At 37.3% G+C, this 22200-nt stretch overlaps 1 protein-coding gene across 1 annotated transcript; it reads right to left on the reverse strand.

Moving 5' to 3' along the window:
* Positions 1 to 6298: 6298 nt before the first annotated feature.
* On the reverse strand, positions 6299 to 22165 carry sirt2 (sirtuin 2 (silent mating type information regulation 2, homolog) 2 (S. cerevisiae)). Its single transcript, XM_046876459.1, has 16 exons — positions 22013 to 22165; positions 21818 to 21864; positions 18592 to 18640; positions 17542 to 17652; positions 17387 to 17428; positions 17192 to 17298; positions 16631 to 16687; positions 16460 to 16528; positions 16054 to 16183; positions 15895 to 15954; positions 14541 to 14596; positions 14375 to 14451; positions 12759 to 12810; positions 12593 to 12660; positions 9847 to 9913; positions 6299 to 6493 (listed from the first exon to the last, which is right to left on the reverse strand). Exons 1-16 carry the CDS (start codon positions 22026 to 22028, stop codon positions 6353 to 6355), a joined length of 1149 nt encoding a protein of 382 aa, XP_046732415.1. The 5' UTR covers positions 22029 to 22165; the 3' UTR covers positions 6299 to 6352.
* Between the last annotated feature and the right edge of the window lie 35 nt (positions 22166 to 22200).

Raw genomic sequence — 22200 nt, forward strand, 5'->3', positions numbered from 1 at the left:
CTCTTTTTATGCAAGTAACAATTAGCTGAGCATCCTGTTGTGCAATTTTTTTCTCCTGTTTTCTCCTGAGAACTAGTTAGGTAACTACCATAACATCTTGCTTAATAGCCGATACCTTACTTCACAATTAGCCTTAATGCTTTAAACTGTATTTCTAAGAAGGAAGATCCTAGGTCTCTTTACAAACATCATTATTCTACAAATACAGGCTAAGCTAATTAACCCAGTACTATTGCAAACATTTACTAATCATTCTTAAAGTGAGTCAAATGTTGTTTTGCCTCTACCATCCATGAGTTTTTATTAAGTATCTCTAAAGATCCTGTAGGTCTTGGTTTTTCAAGGAATAGTAATTCATTATTTTTCAAAGTACACCCCGAAAAAAATTAATCCTCGACGTACACTTTATAAGTTTGTACTTACTGTAAATGTAATATTGTGGAACTTTAATAAAAGAGGTTATCTATTTGTACAGCTGTAAACAACCGTTCTGTTTAACCAGCCTCACTTTTTCCATTCTCTTGAAGCTAATAAGATAATAAGCAGCTCTATATCATGGAAGTGTTCATTTATCAGAGGAAAAAAAAAACTGCTGAGTGCTGTATTACTCATGACTGGTCAACCGCATAAGAACACAGTTTTGTCAGTCTCAGACCAAGAGGACTTGGGAGTTTATTTCATGACTGGTCAACTGTAAAAATATCTCTAAAATAAGAAATTATTGTGCAAATAAAAAGTTAATCAAAATGGTGTCCAAAGGGTCAATATTTTGTGTAAGCAACATTGTAATCTATCACTGCCTCCATCCACCTGGGCATCCAATTCACTAGAGCTGCACAGGTTGTTGCTGGGATCCTCTTCCAGTCCTCCATAATGACATTACAGAGCTGCTAGATGTTAGACACATGACACTTTTCCACCTTCCACTTGAGGATGCCCACAGATGCTCGATAGGGTTCAGGTCTGGAGACATACTTGGCCACTCAATCACCTTCACCTTAGCTTTCTCAGCAAGGCAGTTGTCATCTTGGAGATGTGTTTGGGGTTGTTATTATGTTGGAAAACTGCGGATTAGCTCAGTGTCTGATGGGAGGGCATTATGTTCTGTTTCAGAATGTCACAGTACATGTTGAATCCATATTTCCCTCAATGAACTGCAGCTCCCCAGTACCAGCAGCATTAATGCAGCCCCAGACCATGATGCTACCAGGGTGTTACCGATCTTCTGATAGCCTAGCCCTTTGTGGAGAGCAATAATTCTTTTTTTTGCCATCAGGTGCCATGTTAAACATCCAGTGGTCAGTTTGAGGAAATTATAGTCAAAGCACCAAATTTGAACTGCTCTAATACAAGATACATAAATTTGTATGGTCCTGTCAAGCAAAAAAGACATAATTAATAGGACATGTGGATGTACGTGGTTAAACAAAGTACCGTTGTTATCACGGTGTACTTACTTTGTTGCATATTGACTACTTTAAAATATATCCAAGTTTCATATCTATAGTATTGTATCTTGAGAAGATATACTAAAATGGTTGCTGAAATGTAATGGGTGTACTAATTCTGTGACTGTGCATATACAGGTGCATCTCAATAAATTAGAATATCATTAAAAGGTTTATTTATTTTGGTAATTCCATAAAAAAGTGAATCTCGTATATTATATAGATTCATCACACACAGACTGATATATTTCAAGTGTTTATTTCTTTTCATTTTAATAATTATGGCTTACAGCTAATAAAAAAAAATTAAAATTCAGTTTCTCAGAAAATTAGAATATTGTGAAAATGTTCAATACTGGAGAGTCATGATGTCATACTCTAATCAGCTCATTTAATCCAAACACCTGCAAAGGTTTTCTGAGGCTATAAATGGTGTCTCAGTCTGGCTCAGGCTACACCATCATGGGGAAGACTGCTGACTTGACAGTTGTCCAGAAGACTATCATTGACACCCTGCACATGGAGGGTAAGACACAAAAGGTCATCACTAAAGAAGCTGCTGTTCACAGAGTGATGTATCCACGCACATTAATGGAAAGTTAAATGGAAAGGAAAAAGGTTGGTAGAAAAAAAGCACATTTAGGTAGGGGGAGATTCAAAAAGAGTGGACTGCAGCTGGAGTTAGTGCTTCAGAAAACCACCATGCACAGACGTATCCATAGGCTACAACTGATGCATTCCTTGTGTGAAGCCACTCCTGAACCAGAGACAATGTCAGAGGTGTCTTACCTGGGCAAAGGTCATTTCACCTGCTGGTGTTGGTCCACTGTGTTTTATCAAGTCCAAGGTCAGCACAGCCGTCTACCAGGACGTTTTAGAGCACTTCATGCTGATTTCATTTTCCAGCAGGATTTGGCACCTGCCCACACTACCAAAAGCACCAAAAGTTGGTTAAATGACCATGGTGTTGGTGTGCTTGACTTGCCAGCAAACTCACCAGACCTGAACCCCATAGAGAATCTGTGGGATATTGTCAAGAGGAAAATGAGAAACAAGAGACCAAAAAAATCAGCTGAAGGCCACTGTCAAAGAAACCTGGGCTTCCATACCACCTCAGCAGTGCCACAGACTGGTCACCTCCATGCCACACTGAATTGAGGCAGTAATGAAAGGAAAAAGAGCCCCTACCGAATATTGAGTACATATACAGTAAATGAACATACTTTCCAGAAGGCCAACAATTTCTAAAATGTTTTTTTGATTGGTCTTATCTAATTTTTTGAGATAGTGAATTGGTGGGTTTTTGTTAAATGTGAGCCAAAATCATCCAAATTAAAAGAAATAAACACTTGAAATAGATCAGTCTGTGTGTGATGAATCTATATAATATACAAGTTTCACTTTTTGTTTTGAATTACTAAAATTAATAAAGTTTTTAATAATATTCTGATTTATTGAGATGCACCTGTCTATATAATTTGAGACTGGGGCAGAGGAACTACACTGGGAAGGATGGGCTGCAAACTAAGAATGCAGATGAAAATGTTTTGACTAGTCAGGAGTGTGTTGAGAAGGTGGATGGAGTATATTGAGAAGCTGATAAATGAGGATAATGATGGCAAAGCAGGAAGTGCATAGGATTAGTAAGGAGGAAGTGAGAGCAGCTATTAAGAGGATGAAGATTGGAAAGTTGTTTGGCCCAGATGAAATACTAGTGGAAGTGTAGAGATGTTTAAGACAGATGGCAGACTAACAGACTGGTACCAATTTTTAAGAATAAGGGAGATGTGCAGACCTGCAGTAACTACAGGGGAATTAATTTGATCAGTCACACCATGAAGTTATGGGAAAGAGTAGTGGAAGCCAGGCTGAGAGAAGAGGTGACCATCTGTGAGCAACAGTACGTTTTTATGCTGAGAAAGAGCACCACAGACGCATTATTTGCTTTGAGAATGTTGATAGAGAAGTATAGAGAAGGTCAGAAGGAGTTACATTGTGTGTTTGTGGATTTAGAGAAAGTGTATGACAGAGTGCAGAGAGAGGAGTTGTGGTATTGTATGAGGAAGTTTGATGTGGCAGAGAAGTATGAAGGGGGGTTGCAGGACATGTATGAGGACAGTGTGACAGCAGTGAAGTGTGCAGTAGGAACGACAGACTGGTTCAAGGTGGAGGTTGGACTGCATCAAGGATCTGCTTTTAGCCCTTTTCTGTTTGCAGCGGTGATGGATGAGGTCAGACAGGAATCTCCATTGAGAGTAAGGAGCAGGTTGAGAGGAGCCTGGAGAGGTGGAGGTACACGCTGGAGAGAAGGGGAATGAAAGTCAGTAGGAGTAAGACAGAGTACATGTGTGTGAATGAGAAGGAGGGCAGTGAAGTGGTGCGGTTGCAGGGAGAAGAGGTGCGGTTGCAGGGAGAAGAGGTGGAGAAGGTGGAGGAGTTTAGGTACTTGGGGTCAACATTGCAAAGTAATGAAGAGTGTGTTAGAGAAGTGAAGAAAAGAGTGCAGGCAAGGTAGAGTGGGTGAAGAAGAGTGATAGCAGGAGTGATTTGTGATAGAAGACTATCTGCATAAAATTAATGGGAAAGTTTATAGGACTGTGGTGAGACCTGCGATGTTGCATGATTTAGAGACAGAGGCATTGAGTAAAAGACAGGAGGTGGAGCTGAAGGTGGCAGAGCTGAAGATGTTGAGATTTTCATTTGGAGTGACAACGATGGACAGGATTAGAAATTAGTTTATTAGAGGAATGTAGGATGTTTTGGAGACAAGGTGAAAGAGCTGTGTTTGAGATGGTTTGGAGCCCGCAGGCAGGAGAAAAAGAGGAAGGCCAAGGAGAAGGTTTAGGGATGTGGTGAGAGAAAACATGCATGTAGATAGATATGGAGACAGATGATTCGCTGTGGTGACCCCTAAGGGGAACAGTCGAAAGAAGAAGAAGAGTAAAATAGTGCATTGCAAAAGTTTTAGGCAGGTGTGAAGAAATGCTGTAAAAAAAATAAGAATGCGTTCTAAATTATGTATTTTAATTGTTTTTGTTTTAGCGATTAACAAAATGCAAAATTATTAAAATTAAGTAAATATTTGGTGTCACGACTCTTTGGATTTCAAGTCTTACAGTTGCATACTATGTACACTTGTACTTGCGCAAAAGACCTGGTGGAAACCAGAGGAACTCATCTACTGTCTGGAGATGTCTGGCCAGAAATGTCTTTATGGAAGATTTGTGGTCTAAAAAGCCATGTTTCCAATGTGGAGACAAGGTTAACTGGCTCAACTATTCATGAAAACATTAAAACTGGGGTGCAGAAAAATCTTAACCGTATTAATGATCCGCATGTTTGATTTGGCACGTTTTTACGCTTGATGCCCTTCCTAACGCAACCCTCCCCATTTATCCGGGCTTGGGACCGGCACTAAGAGTGCACTGGCTTGTGTAACCCTAATGGCTGGGGTTGGTTCCCTGACCCGGGCCGCAGCGGTGAGAGCGCCGCATCCTAACCACCAGACCACCGGGGAATTTGGACTGAGGAGTAAAATATTAAATATTTGGCTGTAGCTGGAAGCAAGTTATTTTGCAGATGGGCTTTAACAATAATGAGTGTATGTAGAACAGTGAAGCATGGTGGAATTTTCTTGCAAGTTTTGGGCTGCATTTTTACAAAATGGAGGTGGATATTTGTTCAGGATTAATGCTGTGCTCAATGCTGAGAAATTCAGGTAGATAATTATCCATCATACAATACCAACTGGAAGGCATCTGATTGGCTCCACACTTATTCTGCAGCGACCACAAACATACAATCATTTACATCTACTTAAGTGTAGAGAACAGCAATAAGTCCTGGAAGTGATTGATTGGCCTCTGTACAGTCCAAATCTCAACATAGAGTCTGTCTGGGATTACATAAAGAGACAGGATTAAGGCAGCCTACACCCACAGACAATCTGTGGTTATTTCTCCAATATGTTTGGAACAACCTACCTGCCATGTTCCTTTAAAAACACCATGTGTAAGTGTACCTAAAAGAATTTATGCTGTTTTGCAGGCAAATCAAGAGACTAATTAAGAAACTATTAACACTTCAAGTTTTTAAGGCATTTGTACTGTACGCCTTTTTTTTTTTTTTACACCTGCCTAAAACTTTTGCAAAGTTACTGTAAAGGAGAAAATAAAATAGCCAATTACAGACAATGCATTAATTTATTTAGTGTTTATTTCCATTTTCCAGGGAAAAAAATTAGGCAATGAAAAATGAAACATCAAATATATACTGTATTTTAAAAGGGATAGTTTGAATCGTTATTATATAGAAATATTTTTAAAAGAATCGGAAATTTGACTAAACAAAACAAAAAAAATGACAGAGAATTAATGCTGCCCTCCTAAGCCAAAAAGCATCAGTCTTTAATCATGTATATTTACCATTAAATAATCTATTGGCGATATCATCCAGCTGTGATCTATTTGGCTGTACACATAAGATCAATTTCTATAAGTTTCATAATATTACAAGCATTAACAAACACCTCTGCCCCATTCTGCATATAAAACACACTCGGCTCATCTGTCAAAAGGGTAAACAAGGAAAGTATGCATAATTAATAATAAAAAGACAAATGGTTGTTAAAAGCCTTATGCATATCGGGAACATGGAGAGCCAGTGAACCAGTGACGGTCATGTAAGAATGATGGATTTTCCATCACCTCCTTCTGTCTCGCTTCGATGCGTTCTGTATAATCCGAAGACTACATGATGAATATTGCAGAAATATCCAGGTGAAGTTTTAAGCCCATTGTATTTCCAGTACATGACATATTTAAGACAGTGGAGAGAGACAAAGGACAGTGTTTGAGAAAAAAAAGACTGGAATTTATTCCTTTTTCATTTTACTCCCCGGCTGATTACTTTGTCTTCTCTGTCTCTGCATTATTGACCTCTTTTTCGGGAGCCGCTGAGCTCCTAGTCGTCTGTTCACCTTTCTTTTTTGCATCTTTGCTGTCAATAAGAGCGTGTTCGCGCTTCACCAGCTCCTCTAGTTCAGCCTGAAATGGGAGAGAGCGAATAAGGGAAACGCAGTCGGTAACATTTACGTTTGTCTGACATTTTTTAAACAGCTACACACTCATACAATTAGTAGCAGTTGTGTAAAGTATTTGAGTAAATGTATTTCGTTACTGTACTGAATTATTTTTTGGCTACTTTCTAGTTTTACTAGTATCGAAGATATCAGTATCTACACCGATCAGGCGTAACATTATGACTGGTGAAGTGAATAACACTGATTATCTCTTCATCATGGGACCTGTTAGTGAGATGGGATTTATTAGGCAGCAAGTGAACATTGTGTCCTCAAAGTTGACGTGTTAAAAGCAAGGACAAGGACCACATTGTGACGGCTAGATGACTGGGTCAGAGCCTCTCCAAAACTGCAGCACTTCTGGTGTGTTCCTGGTCTGCAGTGCTCAGTATCTATCAAAAGTAATCCAAGGAACAGTGGTGAACCAACGACGGGGTCATGGACGGCCGAGGCTCAATGGTTCACGTGGGAAGGCTGGTCCGTGTGGTCCGATCCAACAGACGAGCTCCTGTAGCTCAAACTGCTGAAGAAGTTAATGCTGTTGATGCTCGACAGGTCAGGACTGTTTTGGCAGAAAAATGGGACCACCACAATATTAGGCAGGTGGTCATAATATAATGTCTGATCGGCGTATGCACTTTTTTTACTCCACTATATTTTAAGTGACAATGACATTTTGCGCCTCTGTTGAAGATGTCATTAGGTCTCAACACTCCCCTACGAGCATCTGCAGCTCTCTGAGACTGAGAGGTGCATCAAATCACAGTCAGCTCTGATTATTTAGTTTTACTTCATCTAAAATGATTTACTTAAAATGTATTTGTCCATTGAATACTAAAGATGAAGATCCCTTTTTGAAAGATTCCTTTACTACTTTGACTTCTTTTGACCGACTTGTTTCACCTCAGTCATACGTATGTCATATGTATGTATATTGTGGTCTTATTTAATCTGTATTGTCTGTATTGTCTTGTATAGTCTATAAGCTAAATGTATAGTGTTATATATGTCCGAAATTGTAAGAGTCACCAACAGCTGGAACCAAATTCCTTGTGTGTCAACACAATTGGCCAATTACCCTGATTCTGATGTTGAAGAGTCTGTTGTGTTGATCTTGGTTAATGCAGTGCTGAGGTATGCTATATGATTTGCATTTTAGGAAATAAAACCCTCACCTATTTGTTTTTGGCTTTTCACGAACGTGTGTCATGATTTCTTCTTTTTTTGCATGTTTGTCACATTTTAATGTTCCAGATCATCAAACTAATTTAAATATAAGTAAAAGATAACACTGGTGAACACAGCATGCAGTTTTTAAATGAAGGTTTTTATTATTAAGGGAAAACAAAATCCAAAACTACATGGCCCTGTGTAAAAGTGTTTGCCCCTTGTTAAAACTGTGGTTTATCACGCCTGAGTTAAATTTCTCTAGCCAAACCCAGGCCTGATTACTGCCACACCTGTTCGCAATCAAGAAATCTCTTACATAGGACCTGCCTGACAAAATGAAGTAGACCAAAATATCCTCAAAAGATAGACATCATGCTGAGATCCAAAGAAAACAAATGAGAGAATGTAATTGTGGTCTATCAGTCTATAAAAGGTTATAAAGTCATTTCTAAAGCTTTGGGACTCCAGCAAACCACAGTGAGAGCCATTATTAACAAATGGCAAAAACATGGAACAGTGGAAACCTTCCCAGGAGTGGCCGGCTGACCAAAATTACCCCAAGATCACAGCAACAACCCATCCAAGAGGTCACAAAAGACCCCAAAACAACATACAAAGATCTGCAGGCCTCACTTGCCTCAGTTAAGGTCAGTGTTCATAAGAAAGAGAGTGGGCAAAAATGCTCTCAAGTGGTTTCAAGACGAAAACCGCTGTTGAGCAAAAAGAGCGTAAAGGCTCGTCTCAGTTTTGCCAGAAAACATCTTGATGACTTTTGGGAAAATATTTGTACTTTGGGAAAAAGTAACACTGCATTTCCAAAAAAGAGCATCATACCAACAGTAAAATATGGTGGTGGTAGTGTGATGGTCTGGGGCTGTTTTGCTGCTTCAGGCCCTGGAAGACTTGCTGTGATAAATGGAACCATGAAATCAACTGTTTACCAAAAAATCCTAAGGAGAATGAATGGCCATCTGTTTGTGACCTCAAGCTGAAGTGAATTTGGGTTCTGCAGCAGGACAATGATCCAAAACACACCAGCAAGTCCACCTCTGAATGGCTTAAGAAAAAGTCTTTGGAATGGCCTAGTCAAAGTCCTGACCTGAATCCTATTGGGATGCTGTGGAATGATCTTAAAAATGACAATGACTTAAAATAAGTGGACCAAAATTCCTCCACTTATTGCAAGTTATCACAAACGCTTCATTGCAGTTGTTGCTGCTAAGGGTGGTTCAACCAGTTATTAGTTTTAGGGGGCAAACACTTTTTCACACAGGGCTATGTAGTTTTGCATTTTGTTTTCCCTCAATAATAAAAACCTTCATTTAAAAACTGAATGTTGTGTTCACTTGTGTTATCTTTTACTAATATTTAAATTAGTTTGATGATCTGAAACATTAAAGTGTGACAAACATGCAAAAAACAAGAAATTACACCCCTGTATACTTTTACTCAAGTATGACTTATGTACACTTTTCTCCTCTTATTAGTAGCCATATAGTGCAATGAAATAACAAAACACGTATACCATTCAATAGATTCTGTTTAAGTTCACATCAAAAAGAAAACATCGGATCTTAGTGACTTCAACCGTGGCATGGTTGTTTTTATGGAGCAAGTAAGAAAAGAAAAAAAAGAAAAAAACATCTATCAAGCAGCATTTCTGCAGGTGAAAATGTGTGCCTGCCTGGTTGGAGATGACAGGAAGGCTGCAGTATCTAAAAAAAACCCACAATCTTTTATAACCATGCTGAGCAGTAAAGCACCTTAGACCCTGTAACATGACAGATGGGTTATAACCACAGAAGACCACACAGGGTCCGACACTTATGGCAATTAACCGGAAACCTACATTTACAATGGACACAACCTTTTACACAGAACATTTGAAAAAGGCGAGCTAATTTTTTTTTCAAGTTTCGGATTACTTTTCAGATTTCACAGAAAGACTTTTTCGCATTTTCATGTTATGGTAAAAACATTAGCTGAAGCTCTTGACCAACATTTTATGCATTGCGTTGCTATCACAAGATTGCCAAACAGATAATTGCATGTATGTGCAAGTGTGGAAGGTGAGCGTGACTGCAGATAAATTGAATGAATTGATATTTGGCAGTAGGCTTTTCTGTGTGAATGTGCATAAGACTTTACCTTCCAGCCCAACAGCTCTGCTAGAGCCAAGCAACCGTCATCACACGTACTCAAATGTGCAACATCCCTGTAATCAAACAATGCAGAGTAAAATCTTTAGAGACGGGCCTGAACATTTTGACTTGGCTCATGTCTCTGACTAAGTGCAGTGCTTTATTCATGCCTTTAAACCACATCAATTCAATTCAATTATTTTTATTTGTATTGCGCTTTTGACAATGAACATTGTCTCAAAGCAGCTTTACACAGATACGTGATGTGTGGTGATAAAAATGAACACAATGTTCTTTATAAATGTAAGTTTGCCGACTGTGGCGAGGAAAAACTCCCCGAGATGACATAAGGAAGAAACCTTGAAAGGAACCAGACTCAAAAGGAAACTCATCCCCCTCCGGGTTGCACTGAATGTCCATTTATTGCAGATAAACGATGTTGCGAGATGCAGTGTTGGTGATCATAAGCAAACTGTATTCCTGATTCAGTGTAGCAGACTGTTTACATTAACTACAGTCCAAATCCATTTTTAAAAACGGTTCTTATTCCGTAATTTCATGAAACTGTCCCCTGCTGCACAGAGTGGCCTCCAAACGAAGAGAACACTATCCAGAGGCAGGCCTGGAAGAAGTGGGAAGATCAGAGGAGAGGAGAGGGGCAGGAACAGTGGTCTTGGAACCTCAGGAGAATATTTAACTGATGATTTCTCATTTTTTAATGTTAAAACGACCAAGAGAAGACAAGATGAACATGGGGGTGAGCATGAGCTCTGGCCAGGGTTTTAATGTAATGCATGTGGCCTCAATCTTTTGTTCATAAGTAGCAGAATTTTATATTCTAATGGATGTGCCAATTCTTTCAAGCAAGCAATTCACCACTTATGACTTGTGGTTAGCTTTATAGTCTGACTTCATGTTTGCTTTTTCCATTGCCAGATCTGGCCTGGTGTTTCGTCTTGCAAGTTTTTGTCTTGCAAGTTTTCCTGGAATGAACTCCTGAAAATGCATGATTCAATGCAAAACAGTCATTGGAATTAACTTAAACAAAAAGTGCTGAATTTCCATTTGTTTCTTAAAATCGCACTCATTTTCCTATATATTTGAAAAAAATAGGCTCGGGGTGACCCCATAAAGCCGAAGATTTGATGCTTCTATAGGAGGCTCGAGGTCTGATTTTACTACAGATCTTCTCACAATAAGTTAATATAATCTCTAATATGACAATTCTGTAAATAAAAATGTGAAAAGAAAGAAGCTTTTTTTTAACGTGTGTGAATAAATCCAACTTCCGTGCCAGACTTAAATTTCTCTTTCCATGATCCTCGATTGACCCAGAAGCATCTTAGCGGCAAGGATTTAAATATTTAACAATGTCTGAGCGATTCTGTATAGGTATATTCTGTTCTAATTGAATTCTGTAATTACATTTTGTTCTGCTGTACTTGGAGCGTGCTCGCACAGGCAATTTAAAATCCTGTCTACAGTGTGGCCTTTTTCTGTTGTGTTTTAAGTTTTTTGATCCAAAATTTTAATTTATACGAATGTTTATCCAAATTGCCTTTTAAAAACTAAAAATTAAAAGACATTGTCAGTTTCGTCTATGATTTGACAGGAAGTATTGGTTGTTTTATTAGAAAGTTGTTGTGTGTTAAAGAAAATAAAAGTTGTCATGAAAACATGTAAAATAGAACTTCACACGTCTCAATCCAACCAATAATACTATTACCATTGTAGACCGGCTTTGCTTTGCTAAGTTTCTCCAATTTAGCATAAGAAGGCAATGAGGACATGACTATTACTAGCCTTGTGATAAGTGAGGGCATTATTTAATAAAAAGTATACATAATTTTAAATCAAAACTATGTCCCATAGTTATCCAGGTTATCGTGGTCAATAGGGCTGTACAATTCCTCAAGTAACTCCATTTAAAAAAAATTAATCGAGGCAAATTAGCTTAATTAATCCATTTAACTACACACAGAGCATTGCGTTTTCCACGGACCGTTATAACCGACGCACAGCGCTCTTGACAGGTAAACAGTGAAGACTATGCAGAATGAAATATGGAGGAATGGGGAGAAAACAGAGAAACATAAAACAAAGAAAAAAACGCACAGTGCGGTTGCCATTTTTTTAAGTAATTTGCAGTAGATTTTTTACATTTTGTGCGTTCAAAAAGTCTCTCCGCAGTGGCCGCTTAGAGCAGGTAGTGGAGCCCATTTTGAAAGCAGGCAATAAATACACGGATTTAGTTTGTGGAAAATTTCAAGCAGCTTTTTATGAAGAAAACCACGTTGCGATACTGTGCGAGGTTTAACACAAATACATGAGGGAGAAAAATAATGAGTTTCATTAAACTAATAGTTTCCCACAACATACGCTGCAGAGGGACTTTTTAAACGGCCTGTATTTATATTTTGATGTAATATGGCAATTAAATGCACTACATGGGTTTTACATTTCACCGATATACTTGCAGGCAATTTCAGCAATAAAAATGTCAATTTTTCTAAAACGCAAAACAAATTAATTGTTCATTTTAAGAGACCCGTCTTATTTTCTCTCTCTTATTTAGTATCACTCTTTAATAAAGAAACCTTTTATCCGATGATTTGATGGAATAATCGTTAGAATTAACTATTACCAAAAGTATCAATAGCAGCAGCCCTAGTGGTCACAAGTGCAACAACAACCTGCTGAGAATGTAGCACAGGTTGAAATGATTTGAAAAACTTTCAATGAACAGCACTAACCTGTAGGCTTTATCTGAATCAAAATCCATTCCACCTCCAAATCCCAGCAAGCCCATTGCAAAATCAGACTGTCAGAGATAAACAGCAAATACAACATGATTAGCAACAGTTACAGGATAATAATTGAAAGAGTACATGACCTTGTAAGCACACAAACAGTCAGTACCTGTCCTGCCTTCTCCATGTTGATGAGAAGCCGAGGACAGCTATTAGGGACTCTGTTGATGGAACAGATTAGTCACATTAGTGAAAAATGGACAAAGGTTTAATCAGCAATCAGTGGGCTGGCCATTTTTTACAATGTGGACTTTTACAGTACAGTAAATCTGTGAACGTAAGTCCAACAAATTTAGGTTTATACACATTTGACAAAAATATACAATGTAATGCATAAAAAAACCACAAAAATACTGTAAATAAAATATTTTCGAGTTGATTATTATTTATTGTTGATCTCATTAGCACAGCAGAATTCACATGTTCAATGATCTTGTCCTTGTTCTTTAGAATTGTGCCAATGGTTGAACGAGTCATGTTTTAAGAACGATAGACGTCTACCATCTTTTTCACTTTTATTTCCATGGTTATTGTGCTTCTTAAGAGTCCCCTCCATATCACCTCTGCTTTTCCGCTTGCATCCAAAGCCAACAGCATTGTGGAAGACCCCACACACACACTCTTCATTCTCCTACCATCAGGAAAAAGGTTCCGAAGCATTCGGGCCTCACGTCCAGACTGTGTAACAGTTTTTTCCCCTCAAGCCATCAGGTTTCTCAACACACAGAACTGAAACTCACACGCACACACTCACTCAACTGTATGTTACTGAACTGTTACAACCTGAACTCAAACCCACACTCAATACTCATTTTAATTCATACAAAACCATGTCTTTAGCACCACCTATTATATTATAATCATATTATACTGTACGTATTATACAAACTCGATTACTGCTCTTGCTGTTTTTGCCCAACATTGTGTTTATGTTTACAAGTACCCTCTTGTTTATAGTTTTCTTGCACATTGTACTGTATAACATATTACACAGTAGGTTTTCTGGTCAGCACTATAAAAAAAAAAAAAAAAGGCCAATAAAGTGCAAGTACCTGACCAGAGGAGGCGGAGCCTACAGTTCAAAAGCAGCCACCTTGTTCCTACACTCCCCTAGGCCTAGCTATGGTGGGAACATAACAGCAATATATAGTTATAAAAACAATAAAAGCTTCTTGACTTGAAGTTCCTTCCAATTAAATTGAATGATTTTCTTTTGGCAGACAGAATGTTTCTGTAAACCTATTAATTCTTTCTGCTGCTTCATGAATATCACCAGTAGGTTAAGTGAGCCGTTCCAAATCCAAGCCATGACACTACTGCCAAATTGTTTGGACAATGGGCTTATTTGTTTTAAATCATGAGCAAATACTTTCCTTCTCCACACTTTGGACTTTTTTGTTTCTTTGGAAATGTTCAATCTTTGTTTTATTGAATTTCGATCTGGCCTTCTGAATCTTACTGCTAATGAGATCTTTACATCTACTGCTATGGCCTCTATATCGATTTTTAAAATTGTGGATTATGATACCTTCACCTCTGCCACATCAACTGTAAATTCTTTCTTTTCCAAAGCATTCCAAATTCTTGTATTAGCCATAACCAATGCTTTTACAATGGCTTTCCATTTCTCAGCTTCAAAATTGTTTGCTTTTCTCTCCTAACGGGAGCAGCCGAAAGAAGAAGACAGAGATTGCATCTGAGAAAACTGCTATTCCCAATTCTTACCTGCTGACAAGAGACGCAAAGGGTTGAACCTGCAGAGACGTGCCCATTATGATAAGAAGATCACACTGAGGGAAATCCTGTACACACAGTGAAATACCAGAGTTAGTGATGCCATTCAGTATAAATGAAAGCCGCTTTCGTGGCTGGTTTTTTTTTTCTTACTGACCTTTTTCATTGCGCTGAAGAACCGAGCTGGTAGATTCTCACCAAAGAACACAATATCTGAAAAACAGCCAGTACAGATCTGATTTACATACTGACAAACAAAAAATTTTTTACGGGTTTTTAAAAGTGCAGTTTGAAATGTTTATCAAGTTTATAGATTATACAGGAGAATCTGAGAAAAACAGACATACAATGTTCTCATGCATTTTTATTTTAGACTCTGGCCCCTGCTGGGTCCCAGCTGTAGAACTTCTTCCCATTTACTTAAAAGGCAACTTGTGAGCCATGAACAGTTTACATTACAATTGCAATTTACCTTTAAATAGCAGAAAGCTACAGAAACCTCTACTAATTACACTAAACAAATGAGTCTTCTTGGACTGCATTTATTCATTACAGAAAATAAGGGACAGGTCTTACTACTGTCTCCTCTTTGCTCCTTCGCATACACTACGCTGATTCCACTGATATCTAGTATAATACTAGGGGGAGTGGTAGCTCCAGCGGTTAAGGCTGGGTTACCGATCGGAAGGTCGGGGGTTCAAGCCCCGGTATCGCCAAGCTTCCACTCTTGGGCCCTTGAGCAAGGCCCTTTAACCCTCTATGCTCCAGGGGCACCGTATCATGGCCGACCCTGCACTCTGACCCCAGCCTCTAAGCAAACTGGGATATGCGAAGAACAAATTTCACTGTGCTGTAATGTATATGTGACAAATAAAGGTTATTCTATTCTAATGTCATAGTCGTCATTCATCATACAAACTGGAGCTGCTCAATTCTCTGGCAAGATTCACAGCACCAACCTAGTCTTCTTACGAGAGTTCTTTGACCTTTAAGTGTTCGTACAAGGGTTCTTAGGCCTTCAAGTGTTCGTACGAGAGTTCTTTGACCTGCAAGTCTTCATACGAGAGTTCTTTGACATTCAAGTCATCTTACAATGATTCTTTGACAGTAATCTCATTGAGTTTTCTAGGCTTTGTCTACCTTCCCTGGAGTTTCAAACCAGGCACTAAAATGCTGATGCCAATCATGTTTCTTTAATAATAATTAACTGTATAGAAATTACTATAAAAGTAAAACTCCTAAAGATATTAATGGTTTCTCAAGAGTGAGTTGCAGAATATGATACACTGTTCTCCTCACATAATACATTTTCAAAAAGATCTTGGAAAAAGGTCAAATTTTAGCTATCCAAAAAAAAGAAAAAACATTTATTATAATATATTGAAATGCCAGCAAAGCAAAACATACATACTATATATTATACAAAACTATACTATATAATAATATACAATATACAAACTATAAAGAACAATGCACACTTTCTATTTCTTTATCATATAGTCTGAACTCACCAGGTTTGACCAGACTGTTGCAGGCGTCACACTTAGGGATGTCCTCAGAAAAGATCTTGTCTTTGGATATATAAATAAAATTCGAAAGCATTAAAAACACATTCATTATTATTATTTTCGGCTGAATTTTCAACTGTATGTAAGAAATGTGTACTGCACCTTTCATCCACTCCATGCTGTACTCCTTCCGGCAGAGGAAACTCACACAGTGTGAAGTGTGAAAGGTTCCATGGGCTTCAATCAGGTCCTCTCCTTCCAGTCCAGCCACTCTCTCTAAAGTATCAATGTTCTAATAGATACAGAAACCTGGGTTGTATAACGCTGACCATTAATGTAGAAGTGTAAGAAAATATCGATACATGTGAGTTGTTTGACGATACTGTATCGATTTTTAAAAAATGCAATATCGCTATAAAAAATTACACATATAGCAGATTTCTTATATCAAAATTTCAACAGTGACAAAAGTACTAGCATAAGAGCATGCCGTTAATGTTAGCGTTAATATCATACATGTACGCACACGTTAATATTTACATGTAACACATATACACACGTGCCTGACCTGTGAATAGCAGCGTCTGAGAAGGCCTTTATCCTTTAGCATCCTTATGAAGTAATGGCACACGGTGGGCTGGATACAAATAATACAAAGACAGTGTTATGAGTAAATACTCTCAGGAAATGTGACCAGCAATGTTCCTGGGATCTATCTTGGATAATAAAGAGTTCCTACCTTGAACTGTCCTGGGTAAAGCTCTCTAGCCAAAGCAAAGAAAGGTTCTGGATGTTTCTGATGAGAAATAAAAAGAAAAACCAGTCACACCACTCGTGTTCAAGTCATGTACATTTTGTTTTTTGTTGGTTCTAAAGCCTTGTATACACTGTGTAATTTTCCAACCCTGGTCATCATCATTCATTTAAATAGATGTGAATTATACATGTTATTTTGCCAGGGCCATTGGCACCATTGTAAGTGTAGCAGTCGTGTGTTTTGCATCATTTCATACAGTCTTCCTATTGGTGGCTTTCCAATAAATGTTTTGGCATTGTCAGAACTTTATCAGCTTTGTAAGGTATCTTAAATCTGAGAGCTTATCATGCTGCTTGTCTGGAGACCGCGATCTCAGCTCACGAACAGATTATTTAAAACATGATTTTTGCCTGCAAATTTTGTTAAAAAATTGAAATAGCTAAAAACACTTTTGTCTTCAATCAACACGGGTTCACACAGGCGACTTTTACACTCAAACATAACAAAAAAAAAAATGTCTTTCAAATGACACTTGAGGCGAACCTTGAAGTAGTCGATCTGAAAGATGGCCTCGGGGTACGGCAGATTGTATTTCTGCAGGTTGGAATACAGACCGGTTCCAGGAGAGCGGAAATCAGGGATGCCGGCCGCTGCACGGGACATAGTGAGACGCCTGCTCATAATTTGCTATACACTAAATGATTCCAAAGAATAAACAGCAAATCTGCAGAAACTTACAGGTTGATATTCCTGCACCAACCATACAGACCACGTTCTTGCCTACAGAACACAATATGAATAATGTATTCCAGTTAAACACATCGCTGATTAGATACAGCATTTATTAATAGGATCGATGAAGAGATTACAGCACTTAAATGACAGATACTTACATTTTCCACTCTGCATATAACGAGCAACTGCTTCAACGCTCAGTTCATCGAGGACTTTCTCTGCAGGGCTCAGGCCCAGAGTCCGAGAGAAGAGACTACGCAAGAAATCCACTTGAAAAAAAAATTTGTAAAAATTAAATAAATAAAAATACAAAAAAAAAGGAAATAAAGTTACAAATTGTGAAATCTACTCAGAAAAAAAAATCTATAGTGTATATTAGGGGTGTAATGGTACCAGTATTCGTACTGAAATTATTCGGTAACAGCACACGTGTATCGAATGCAATGCAGTCCTTTTTACGTGTGGAAAATGGTTTAAATCCGAGTTCCCTTATTAAGTGGCGGTGTTGGGAAGGTTTCCTATCTAGCTTATACTATTGATGGTTTTATTTCCAGCTTCAGGAATTTCTTTTAAAAGTAGAAAATCCTGACAATTCTGCATAAATTAAATGTAATGCATGCACACACACACACACACACACACGCAATTATATTCTGTATTACCCAAAAGGGTCTAACAATTGTAAACAATTTAAATCCAATATAACCATGAATTGAATTTAAATTAATTTGTAACCAATTTAATTGATTACTTAATTTAATCAGTATAATAAAAAAAATTATTGCCTTAATTGGATCTATTCTTTAATATTTTTTTTTTATATTATTTTATATATTATTTAACCAAGCATTCATATTATTTAAAATTGTTTTACAAATGTAAACTCTTGATCACAAATGTTAATAATACAAATAATAAACTGTTAATAAAAAAAAAATATGACAAGCAATTTTATGTTTTTTACGACAAGCAATTTTATGCATTTCTTTCCCAAACTTACCGAAATTGTACCAAACCAGACCAAAAAACCGAGGTATGTACCGAACTGTGAGTTTTGTGTACCGTTACCCCCCTAATATAATATATTTATATATATATATATATATATATATATATATATATATATATATATATATATATATATATAGTGAGTTGAACACAAATTTCAACAAAATAAATATAAATAAATAAATAAACTCTGCAATTACTTTCACTGTCTCCAGAAGCGTCACCTTCCTCGCTGCTGTCTGACTCGGCCTTGGGGATCATTCACGCAATGAGGAAAAATGAAAACAGGTACAGACTCATTAGAGGATGGCTACACTTGGAGAACATTTTGTTAAGGGCCTTGCTCAAGGGCCCCAAGATTGGCAGCTTGTCAATACTGGAGCTTGAACCCCTAATCTGTAACCCAAAACTTTAACCACTGAGGTACCACCTCCCCTAAAAGAGTTCCTACTAAACAGTAGATACAATTCATAGGTATATAAATCATACACATTCTACATGTGACTTAAATGAGTGTAAAACAACAATTAGACCATGTGATCCACAACCGACCTTTTCAGCAATACCAAGGACCCACCATCATCAGCTGGAACCAAATTCCTTGTGTGCGCCAACACACTTGGCCAATAAACCTGATTGTGATCTCTTATCTGCCCCTATACACATTACATTAATATAAACCTCACATTTTTATTTCATATGCATAACTGTTAAACAGTCTCAACACTCAAAACTGCCAACTGACTCATACATATTTGCCCTGCTAACACACGGAGACTGCACAATTCTTAATTCTCAGAACTCTTAATACCACCACACTCAATACTACTGCACCGGACTTGCACACTATGTCATCTTGCGTATCTTTGCACACCTACTCGAATATAGACAATCTACATGTTATCCCCCGTCTTACATTTTATTTTATTTTTTTAAATACCTCATGCTAATATGTTAAATATGTAAATATGTGTGTGTATGTGCCATAATAAATCATAATACTTTGGATAGTCCATTTTATGGCAAATACTTTTGTACTTTGACTTAAATGGAGCACTTTTACTTTAGTAATGTTTTACCTAATGTATTTCTTCTTTAACATGGTTTGTGTTCTTCATCCACCACTGGTATCTTACACTTCAAGACGGATTAATCAGGAAAAAGATGAGCAAGAATATAAGAGTACAGCTGGACGGTTGCCAGTTGTATATTTAACCCTAAGGGTTAGAATCTGAAATTACTTAAAGATGAGGGCAAAGGTTTTTGGTCACTTATCACATTTAAATGATTATTTCTTGATATTTTTTTTACCCTTGTTTGCATCTATGAACATAACTATCATTTGAATGTCACACTTTTAAAAAGTCTTGAAGCAAGTGCTGCACAAAGCCAGTTTCTTCATAAGGCTTAATTTTACTCAACAGTAGAAATAGAAGCTAACCACATCACAGAACACACTACTGTGATCTAATTTCGCTGTGCGATGGAAGACATTTTCCCACGCTTACATATGTACTTGGAACATTTGCTATATAGTTATATATAGTTATTGGGTCTATAAAAATATCATACGATTTTAGATTGCGATCTTCCTAACTGATTGGAAAAAAAGAATCTTCCGTGTGTCTGATGATCAAAAGGAGTTGATGAAATATTAGTCACAGGTTTATATGAAGACGCTTGTTTTAGTACGGTATCATTTCTATAGTCTAACACAGACATGGACTTGCATGGCAGATGCTCTAAATAAATTATATATTTTATTATATTATAATGTAAATTTTCATATTATAATCATATATATCTATGATAGATAGATAGATAGATAGATAGATAGATAGATAGATAGATAGATAGATAGATCTAGATATATATAATTGTAATATATTGTGTGTATATATATATATATATATATATATATATATATATATATATATATATATATATATAGTATGGACATGAATTATTGTTTTAACTATGTTTTATACCGTATTTGTATACAAAAAGCTTTAGATACAATGTTATAGTCAATCAGAGACAGCAAGTGAATCTGAGATATTATTTTAATATATCAGATATAGTAATATATCAGATTCAGTGCAGACAACATGTCTGCAAGTACACTAAATGTGCTTTCTAGAGGTATAACTGTAAAGCAGTAGTACCCAGTGAAAGCTTAACTTGATTTAAGACAGGAGACATAAATCCATATATGTAGCTGGACGGTGAAAATATTAAAAGATAAACAATTCAAAATGTTCTTATTGGTGCAATAATAAGAACGGTGTAGTTTCAATTATTATATTTCTGTCCTTAAAGTCCTTAAAAGCAGGAAAAATGGGCAAGCGTAAAGATTTGAGTGAGTGCGACAAGTGCCAAATTGTGATGTCTAGACGACTGAGTCGCTCTTGTGGGATGTTCCCCGCCTGCAGTAGTCAGCATCTATCAAAAGTGGTCCAAGGAAGGAACAGTGGTGAACCAGCGACAGGGTCATGGGCGGCCGAGGCTCATTGATGCACGTGGGGAGCGAAGGCTGAATTGCTCAAGAAGTTAATGATGTTAATGCTCGATGGTCAGGACTGTTTGGGCAGCAAAAGGAGGACCAACACAATATTAATCAGGTGTTGAAACGGTTGTCCGATCGGTGTGTATAAAGCACACACACCTAAAGTCAGATATTTAAGTGTTTCAAGTCCATAATGCTTTACTACGTTCATGCTGTGTTGCCTCCAAACACAGAAATCAAATGCTGTAAGCTTTTCACTTAGAGAAGAGGGGAAAAAAACACTACAGGTCTGTCTGATTTTGTATGATTTGTATATTTGACCAGTGCTAACTTAGTCGATGTACATTTACATTCTCATGCCAAGGGATTTTTTTTAGGGAGGAGATGATGAGGTTAATAATCCACTCAATCTGCCATCATTATTACCGCAACTATTTCACATGCTTCTTCAAAATCACTTCTAATGATGCGTTACAAATGTGCCAGCAACATGCACTGAAAAATACACACCAAGGGGCGTGTTTCACTTTGCATAATCACCAGATATGATTGCAACTTATATGTTGTACGAATCTACAGTCTGGGCTGGAAAGCATTCAGCCAAGGCCTTGATTTCTCATTGCATTCTGAATATTAATCTGCAGAGGCAATCATTTGTGAATACGAAAAAGAAAATTATATAATAATAAGTAATAATTTGTAAAAAAAGATCTGCAAATATAACATACTTTTGTTGTTTAATTAAGAGGTTTTATATTGTCCTGTACATCTTAGACGACTGCAATATGAAGCAGCACATAATATTGCAGATCTGTGCGCATGCGCGTTTGTGCATTTTTACAATTATAACTGAATTTCATGGCCTAGAATAAAACTTTAGCGCCCTACTCGTCATCAAAACACTTTAATTTAAGTGTTACCTCGTGGTCAGGTGTCTCAGGTTCCTCCTCAGATGGTTTGGTTTGTGCTATAAAATAAAAACAGACAATATTACAAAGATCCCCTGCATACTTGTTAGAACTGCCTCGGTAATACATTACAACAGGCCGCGGAAATAGATTCGCGAAATATTTTAATAACATAGGCGCAGGGCTACAATTTAATTCGAGTATTACCTTGTGAATCAGACATCTATACGCCTATAAATCTTATACTTGAAGAAAATGTTTTAAAAACACCAGCTATTCGTTTAAAGGGACAAGTGCTTTGTTGTTGTGCGTCCCGATCATTCGTCCGGCTGGAAACGGAAACGTAGATTTTTTTTGTTGTTACAAGAAAAACCGCACGGTTCAACAGCAAAATA

This window comes from Silurus meridionalis, chromosome 20 (genome assembly GCF_014805685.1).
Source record: "Silurus meridionalis isolate SWU-2019-XX chromosome 20, ASM1480568v1, whole genome shotgun sequence".
Taxonomy (NCBI): Eukaryota; Metazoa; Chordata; class Actinopteri; order Siluriformes; family Siluridae; genus Silurus; species Silurus meridionalis.

Excerpts from the sequence above, each read along its gene's own strand:
- sirt2 (XM_046876459.1), bottom strand. Across the intron at positions 14,597-15,894 it reads CAACAGTCTGGTCAAACCTG|ATATTGTGTTCTTTGGTGAG; the intron begins GTGAGTTCAGAC and ends GCTGTTTTTCAG. Across the intron at positions 6,494-9,846 it reads CAGAGCTGTTGGGCTGGAAG|GCTGAACTAGAGGAGCTGGT; the intron begins GTAAAGTCTTAT and ends CTCCCATTTCAG.